Source organism: Mytilus edulis, unplaced genomic scaffold, assembly GCF_963676685.1.
Source record: "Mytilus edulis unplaced genomic scaffold, xbMytEdul2.2 SCAFFOLD_1125, whole genome shotgun sequence".
NCBI lineage: Eukaryota > Metazoa > Mollusca > Bivalvia > Mytilida > Mytilidae > Mytilus > Mytilus edulis.
In genome coordinates this window covers 17,888-27,709 of record NW_027268749.1, presented here as the reverse complement: position 1 = coordinate 27,709, position 9,822 = coordinate 17,888, and the positions used below count along the sequence as shown (strand labels likewise).

General features: G+C 31.2%; 1 protein-coding gene across 1 annotated transcript; it reads right to left on the bottom strand.

The window, feature by feature from the left end:
* Positions 1 to 284: 284 nt before the first annotated feature.
* LOC139508545 (meprin A subunit beta-like) lies at positions 285 to 8,190 on the bottom strand (the record flags this gene model as incomplete). The annotated part of the gene is made up of 4 exons (XM_071295970.1): positions 8,081 to 8,190; positions 4,470 to 4,745; positions 2,915 to 3,049; positions 285 to 629 (listed from the first exon to the last, which is right to left on the bottom strand). Coding segments are annotated over exons 1-4 (823 nt in total), but the record flags the coding sequence as incomplete, so codon positions are not given.
* Positions 8,191 to 9,822: the final 1,632 nt, after the last annotated feature.

The following is a 9,822-nucleotide window of genomic DNA, read 5'->3' as shown; positions in this document are numbered from 1 at the left end:
AATGTGTAAATTCATACGTCTATTAGTTAAACTGATTCAGCTACATTTTATGTATTTATGATATGTCTAATAATTAAGTGCTTCGGTGAATGAATGAATAATATGATAGCAATTATATACTCCATTGAAGTATGAATCTTTTTACAAGAAAATATAAGGATACAAATGATTTGTGTCAATGATGGAAATTAATTTTTCGAATGTAAAAAGTAACAAATATATTACTTATGCCCACAATAAGTATAATGAGGTTGTTTCAAACCATGCTGTACGTTCATACTTACAATTGCACTTTTGATTTTCAATAAGAATATCATCAATCACTATCGTTCCATATGAACCGTAGCTGCCATGTTTTACTTCAAAACCAAGCTTGTAGGACTTATATGTCGTCATCTGCAAAGGAATTTGAATGTGATTCCATTTGTCGTAATCGTGTTCTGGTACTTGTAACAAAATATTGTCGTTTTGGAGTATATATAAACTGTCTATATAGCTTGTCTTAAAGTACCAAAAGGAAAGACACTGTTGCTGTGTTGCAACTATGTATCCGCTTTCTAGTTTTGCAGTGTCACCTTCATCCGTTGTCGACCAAAATGATTCAGTATAAACGTAACTACCAGTTCTTGCTGAAGTATAGAGTAATTTATAGATGAGTACATACATAAAAGAAATGAGTCGCATCAACCTGTATTTAGTTCAAACCTGTGTAAATTTATATTAATAGGTATTAATTAGAAAAATGTATGTTTGCCATCTTTTTTATTTTCCTTCTTTTTTACCATAAAAGAATAGTTCAAAGTATGATCTTTTTGAAGTAAGTATAATTGTTTTGCTTTCAAAAATATATGTATCGTAACTATCAGATCTCATTGATATACCTATATGGAGTTTTTTTCTTTCAGAACCATAGGTCATTCTTTTTTAGAATCAACCTGGACGATACCATGTTTCAATGATATAATTATGCTCCAAGGCATAAAATAATGACCTGTATGAGGTAGTTATTTTCCTTGATAAAAATACAATCTATAAATTACTTCAAAATTTTACTCGTCTGATAGTTTTTTGTTGCCGATTTCGGAACTTATTTTATAAAGTTCAATAGATGATAGGTGTAAAAGAAATTGTCTTTGCCTGCATTTTAATTTTACAAACAAATATAAAATGAAGTTTTGTTAATTCATCGATACAATACAGAAACATTATCATATATGTGAGATAAATTCTAATATAGACTTTCATAAAATAAAGCCAGATTTAACATAATCGCGTGTAAGTTTTTGAAAATCATATTTAGTCACACTGAATAGGTTGATTGATTGTTGGTTGTTTGCTTAACGTCCACTGGCAAATATCTCATACATGTTCAGGACGATACATACTGCATAGGAAATCATATTGTGACATCCATGTATTTATATTTGTCTTCGTGTCAGTTCTTCGCTTTTTTAAATTTATGTTTAACTTTTACTCTATCAAATGATCAACTAATAAGATAATCTTATATTTTATTGAATAATATTCACGTAGCTCACAATAGGGTCGGGTGGGGAAGGTATATAATTTTATCCTGATCATCTATAAAAAAAAATGTATTGCTATTCAAAAGACAATCTTTCTGAACTTTTCATTCGATTCAATTAAAATTGTTGAAAAAATAACCACTTTTCCGCGATAGGAATGTCATTACAAATTAAAAAAAAACATACCCCCCTATTCATTAAACTAAGTTGATACAATTAATTCCTTTCAATGTGTCTTGTATTTGTCATACCCCGTTATCGGATGGTAACAATTAATTTGTTTCTTTCTTCATGCAGTTACAGTAGTATTTTTATTGTGTATGGATGATCATTTTGAAAAGGTTTATATCTAGATTAATTAGTGAGTTTTATTTCACATTCTAAATGAGACGTAAGGCGTATTAAAACCTAAACGCATAAGAAAGGAATATCCCACTTTGTTGTGGTCGGTAAATTAGGATACTGAATTTTGCAAATCTTTATAAAAATAATATTTTTTTGACGGTATATAAGTCAGATAATGCATATTTGAAGGGTTTTCGTGTCGTAGGTGGTGTCAGGATTGCTCACAGAAAGACCTCCTTACGATTGGTCTTGCATTTGATCAATCTTGACACCCCTCGGTGTGTTCTACGACAAGAAAAACCTTCAAAAATGTTATATAAAATCCGAACTGTCGTGTCAGATTCAGCTTGATATGCAGAAATATTTTCCCTTCATTCAACAGACAGTTAAGAAATGTCATCTCCTTTTAACGTTTTTGTTTTTATTGCTATTATTCGTAATACATGATCTACATGTAATATTAAAACAATTTTTCTTTGGTTTTTTTTCTTTGTTTTTTTCTTTTTTGTTTGTTTATTATTCTTGTATGCTTGCTTACTTTAGTTTCAGACTTTTCTATGTGGTTTAATATACAGTTTGTGGTTAATACAATGTATGTTCACATTATTTGTTTGTTCTCTGTGGTTTATTTCATATTCAATTATATAGTTTTGATGCTGTTGGCGTGGACTATCGCATGCCTTGCATGAACACTTGCATCATTCCTTGTACCATAAAACTCTCACATCTGTTCGTCAAATAATACAATACAGTATTTGTCTACTTTTCTGTGAGACTGTTTTACATCCTTGATAAAAAAAAAATACAGCGTTATTACGTATCTATCTATTACAGCTTGTTGTTCGGTGTGAGCCAAGGCTCCGTGCTGAAGGCCGTACGATGACCTATTATGGTTTACTTTTTTAAAATTGTTATTTGGATGGAGAGTTGTCTCATTGGCACTTACACCACATCCTCCTATACCTATCATTTATTGTACACAATAATGCGATATTCAATAGAAAGCAAATCATTTAAAGGAAGAATTAATCGGAAATACTCACATGCTGTTGTATGATCGACTTTTGGGGACCGATAATACGGTCGAAGTCCTCGTTTCCAATGAAAGTTATTATTTGTTTGTAAAGGCAACCAATCACACAAGATTGCTTCGAAATCACAGCTTAAATCGATTATTGCTGCAAATAAACACATATATAAAAAAAATGCCATATTGTAACATGTGTTAAGAGTTTTAAGACATGAACTTATTATAATACACGTGTTTAACCATCCGCCTAGTAAAGCATATATGTGTATCAAATAATTAGAAGAAGTTACACTAAAAGCGTTCAGTCATCATTCTTTGCAGTTGGACACGATAAAGTCTGTGTTTTTGAATGACAAAAAATGATTTCCTAAAAGAAGTGGTGAAGTTTATACTAATTGCATGGGAGCGGTAAAAGATTTTTTTCATATTTAGTCTAGCTATTATGGTTGTTAAAGGTAAAATTGTATTACATATTAAAATAAAGGTAGGTTCACACTGCCGATTAGATCAACTCAATAATCCCGATTGGCCATATTTCCACGACCATGTGTAACATGGTGTAACAAAATTCTTGATCGGATCTGTGTACGACTTCTACCCGACCGCTATATCTTTAACTTTAGCTCGACCATTTACGTCTCCTTAATGACTCCATCACAACTCAAACCCGAACACAAATTGAATACATATTTGATTATTCCGACCATTTCACGATCTCTACACGATCTGTACTCGACTAGCCAGACTAAATAATCTAGACTCGATCTCAGCCCGATCTCAATCAGACCATCTCGACCTAATCATATAGAGGTCGAAGGGATAGTCTGGTATGTACAATTTCAGTATAAGGAAACGTCGGAATATTTTATGCCCCGCCGCAGCGGAGCGGTACTAAGTGTTATCCTCGCCCGTTCTTACAATGTCATTGCACAATGACATTGATATTAGAAGAATGCTCAGGGGCCAACATACCTGATATACTTACCTTCTGGAGCACCTGATATAGGTTTTTGTCGTATTCATTTGGCCGTAACAATAAATACTTTACATTATGCATTAGCAAAGGTTAAGTAATAACTGTGTTATACAGGTTAGACATTGACATTGAAACCCGATATCACCATTTAATCTTTTTAATTGGTCATAATCACAAAAAGACAGCAGTCGGATTAACATGTTGATGTAACATGTGTTTTCCCGAAGGCATTAATTCGGAAAGCATTTAGTATAACATAATAAAACAAATGTCTTAAATGGCAGATGCTATACTAATATGTGTACTTAATTATCAATATATTCGTTATCATTTTGACTTCAACTTCATTACATATACCCTGAAACCGTTAGAACTTGAGAAAATGTGTCTCTAAAACCGCCCAATCTACTGAGTATACGAAATAAGAAGTAAATTTTAATATTGCTTAAAATATGATATGTACAATGTAAATATATATGTGCATTATGCACGATTATATATATCAATATATTAAGTTATTTACTAAAAATAAAAAAAATAGATGAACCCATTTATCAAAAACCCTTTTCCTGACATTTAGTCGAATACTTACTTTTGCAAGTATACCAGACGTTAAAGTATCCATAGTCCTGTAAACACCAATGGTTGATTATCTCATCATGTATATCAACTTTGCAAGATACCCGTTTGTTGCATTTTTCGTTAATACTCTCAATAGCATTGTCTGGTAAGGTACATTCGTCAGAAGTTGTCAAACATGTAGTGTTGCTTCGTCGGACTGTGACGTCAATATTGTTAATAACTTTTAAACCATCACCACATTCAAGCTGAATAGTAGAACTCACAGGAATAGTATATTCTTTATGATCTAAAATTATTTAACAAGAAGGATATGCGGTAGAACTTTTTAATCAAGAAAAACAACCACAATAAACGAAAAACAATATATGCATATCCATTTTTAACATTAGTTCCGGTAGAATGGACTATGTTTTATGTAGCTGGTAAAGGTCTTAACTGATTAAGTACGTAATTAAACTTTACAACATGACCCTCATAACAGGCAAACGCAAGTATTGAATGTATATCAATGTATAGCAACGAGACATGTTGCCATAACGTCCTAATTCAGCGTGTCAAATTGTTTTAGATATTTAAAGAAATGGAACTCAACATCTGCTATTCAATTTTAAGGTTGGGAATTTAAGCATGAATGCAATTTGTGTACTCCTCAAACACATTTTGCTATAATTCAAAATGGATTCAAAATTAAATTGGTGAAATTATATAGTATGAAACGAAACATATACAAAATAAATTGAAAATTTTGTTTAAATCATAAACAACGTGGGTGAAAAACTCTCAAAATAGATGCAATGTGGGTACATTCCCGTTATATAATCAATTAATATGTAACCCTGATCATCATTCTCAATCTTAGAATAATCACACATATTTTTTTTATGCAATAACATTCAGTCAAGGTTGAACTGCATGACAAAAAGAAAGAATATGAAATGATTTTAATGGCCTTATCGTTGACATTTCAAAAGTATTCTAAAGGAATATGTATCTAGCGACAGAAAAAAGATGTACAAAAAAATTGATACATTTGTGTATGCATATTGTGCATGTTGTGCTAGACATATGATATCATGAATACTATAGAAAGATTGACAAATTCTATAATAGAAATTTATCTAGTTTGAATTTTTCAAATTGATTTAAGTTTATTTTTCGATTCTGTACTCAACTGTCCAGAAGTTAAAATATAACCCAAACTGACCAACTTGTCACCAATATATTGAAAATGGAATAAAGTGATGAATGAAGTTTGAACAGATTTAAAACAATTCGGCAGAATTATCTAATATGCTATACGTTCATAAATTAGAGTTTGTAGTATAATTGCAAAAAAGACGACACTCTACTAGAGACCAAATGAAATAGGAGTTTTTTGTCATTTGTCACAATATGGGTTTGTTAAGATTAACCAATACCGTCAGTTCGAAAAGCACCGAAAATGACAATGTAAAAAAAATAAACACTTAAGTCCTGATTTACGTTTATCATAAATAGTCTTTCGTTTTAATATATCGATATAATGATGTATTCATATTTGATGGATTGATTTGTTCTCTTTCGATACATGCTCAATGTCAAACATAAACTATCTATCAGTGGGAATTAAAATAGTAGTTCAAAAGAGTATGCTCGATTCTTCGTAATTAAAAATTAAAAATAGAATCAGGTCCGCAAACAGATGTGCTCAGTTACTTTCCTTACAGATCAAGTGCAATCATCATATCAAAAGCAGATGCAATTGAAAAAAAATATCATTACTTAAAAACGACATTATACATCTATATATTCACATTCTGTCCTTTAGATACACTTTGATAAGATAGGTGTGTGACTATTGTCTAAAAAGGGAATATGACGCACGATGGTATATTGCGTTAAAAAATCTAAACTACCAACATATTCGAAAGGATCAAAATGATCATGCAATTTATCAGATACTTACATTGAATTTTGAAACTCTAAAAGAAATTAATTTTACTATTCTAAAAGTCCTGGTTTAAAAAATGATATTACCAGTTTTTTTTTATTGTACTAAGGGTATTAGTAAGAGGCGTATGCAGTTAAGTAATGAAAAAAGACCCGAAGACAAAATTCATCTTTATTTGTAAGGTGTTTTGAGCAGCTAAAAAACATTTGTAAAAAGCCAGTATACATGTTTAGTTTAAGATTGCATCTTATTCTGTTTGGAAAAAGATAGAACACAGTGTATGCTTGATAACGATGTCATGGTTACGAACATTATGTTAGTTTAACTTTTTGTAAATTTTTATCTTCTTTGAAGAACATAAGTATCAAATTTACGTCACACGATACTGATATTGTTTGGATAAAAACCAAAAGGAAACGACCGATTCAAACAATTTAACCACCTGTGATTTTCAACAGTGTAATAGATACATGTATTGTTATATCCATAATTGCATTTCATATGTGAGATGTATTTCATAAATTCTGATAGTGCCGACATTAAACATTAAATCACAATTATTTCAATATATTTCGTGTTTTTTTTTTCAACTTCATACATAATTTTGGTATGTGACATAGACGAAAGTCAGAAAAGGGATGGGCAATACATGAACGGACGAAAGTTCTACATGTTAGTGATTAGAAAATTAGCTAAATCTCGAGATCGATAAATGTTGTATTGTAAAGTACCCTTTTTTGCTTGATTTAAAGTGTGTTTTCAGCTGCTTCATTATTACAGTTACAGGGCACTGGTACTAAAAACAATTGAGTAACACTGCCTATTATTTTTGTGTTATGGGTTGCTTTAAGTTTAAATAACAAGACAAACCATTACAGAAATGTTGCCAGATCATGAAATATATTTTTACTTTGGAGTTAATATTGATTACTAATAGTGTCTTTGCATTGTAAATAAACATATGATACATATCCGTAAATCAGCTTTTGGCATGATACGGGGGTTGTTCTCATATCTTATACTATATAATTGGGTAAAACAAGACCACTAACAGTAGAGACCATGCTTGATTTTACTTTTTTTACAAAATATTCATTCAATGCAGTATTCTAGTAGTCTTATGTAAATGTATGTATTTTTGTAGTTTCTTCTATATTTACTGTTCAAACATAGGTCTAACTCTGCGTACTCCTGGGTTGTCGTTCATCCCGCGTTGAGTAGAGGTATAGGGGCGGTTGGGATCTCACATGACATGTTTTACTCTGTCGCATATATACATCTCTACCACAATCAGGAACCTCTCTCCTGTGTTAGTCCTGAATGTTTTTTGTTTTTAATTGTAGTTCATTTATATGTTTCGGAGTTTAGTTTGACGCCAATTTGCGCTGACCTAGTATGCATTATCGTTTAAGAGCCGGATGAAGCTTGCATCTGGGCATGATATTGTATACATTTGGAGAAGGATTTCTCGTTTCCATTTTCATTTTTTTAAATAATTAATCGCAAAAAATCAGAAAACATAATCAAAGATACGATATACATCATCTAAGTATCTAATGTGTGATATTTTCTAATGAATATAATTCAAGTTCACTACATAGTTCATTTTGTGTTCTTTGACATCTGTAAACATAAGTGTGAATTTTACATATAACATCAAATTTTGATTATGTTTTTAAAAGATCACTTACATGGTTGTGCAAATTCAAGAAACTGCAAAAGTGTCCACAAAATCCTTACATTCCTTATGTAATTCATTTTTCCTACAAGGAAGTTACAATGGTCGTTGTAAATAATAATAATGTATACTTAACGATTGTAAAAGGTAAAATTTATTTTTGTATTTAAATTTAAAGTCGAATAACTACGCATTCATATTGTTTAAACATCACCGATATCAGATACTGATATTGACAATGTCTGGAACGCCACAGCTGTCTTATATGGAACTCTGATATTACTTTATGTTGTTTTATTATTACGTAATGATATTTTGTCTTTACTTAATATGGTTTTGACATTACGTTATGATGTTTTAATATAACTCAATATGGAATAGTCATTACTTAATGACATTTCGATATTACACGATATGGTTTCGTATTGACTTGATAAAGTTTTGTAATTACTCAATATGGTTTTGTCATTACTCGATGTGGTTTCACCATTATTTGATATGGTTGTGTCATTAGTCAATGTGGTTTTAACATTACTTGATGTGTATGTGACTTAACGTAATGCAGTTGTTTCATTACATGATGTGGTTTTGTTATTTCGTTATGATGATTTGTCTATTCTTTATATGGTTTTAACATTACGTAATGCTGTTTCAAAATTTGACGATTTTAAACTACTTGATGTGTTTGTTTCATTATTTGATGTGGTCTTGTCATTCCTTGATATGATCCTGTCATTTTTTGATGTGGTTATCCCATTACTTGATGAGGTAAAACCACGTGACCAATTCGGAAAAACATGTTCTATTTTTAGATAGATTTCCATGTTGTATGTGCCTTGAATGCGTGTGGCCATCCATCTAATTAGTGTTCAAATTAAAGTTCGGGTTTCTGTTTGAGTTAAACTTTGAGTTAGTTTTCGAATTCAAGTCATGCTTAGAATATAAGTTCTAGTTAGCATTGAGTTTCGAGTTGGACTTCGAGTTTGAGTTACATTTAAATGAGGAGTTCTAGTTACAACTTTGAATTTGAGTCACTTCTTGAGGTAGAGTTTGAGTAACATTCGAATTTAAGTCTCATCTAGATTAATTAAAATTTCGAGTTGAAAGTCGAGCTATTTCATATGTCTTTTTGAGTTCGTAATTAAATTTTCTATCGCGGAACAAGGGCTTTTGCTCGGGCTTTCGAAAAGAGGGTTCCGAACTATGCGTACTAAATAAACAATGTTGCAGTATACAAAACGCAACATAGGAGTTGAAATAAAGTTAATGTGGTGTGGTTGCCAATGAGGCAACTATCCAGCAGATTTTAAACGCAGTGGATGTAAGAAATCATATATAGGCAACCGTACAGCCTTCAACATTCCGTATAGTCAGCTACAAAAGGTCACCATGCACTATGTTAAAAAAAATAAATTTTTAACAGATTTCAATATGTCGTTTGTTTGTGCTTTGGATGGGTATCGCCAAAGTTAAAGTTCAAATTAAAGATCGAGTGGTTGTTCAGAGTTATTTTGTATGAAAAAGGGGAACTGCAGACAATAATAAAAAAAATAAAATCCAAAATTTTTACAGTATTTCGGACATAATTGGGATATCCCCAAACCACTTGGTCCTGTTGTATTTGATCCGAAAGTGTCAAATAGAAGCAGTATTATAATGAATTTTCAAGATAGTCCACGGAACGCTGTGTCTCGCCTGATATTGCTGCTTTGAGTGTTATGTTGATCGGCTGTACATTAATCGGTAAAAAAAAAA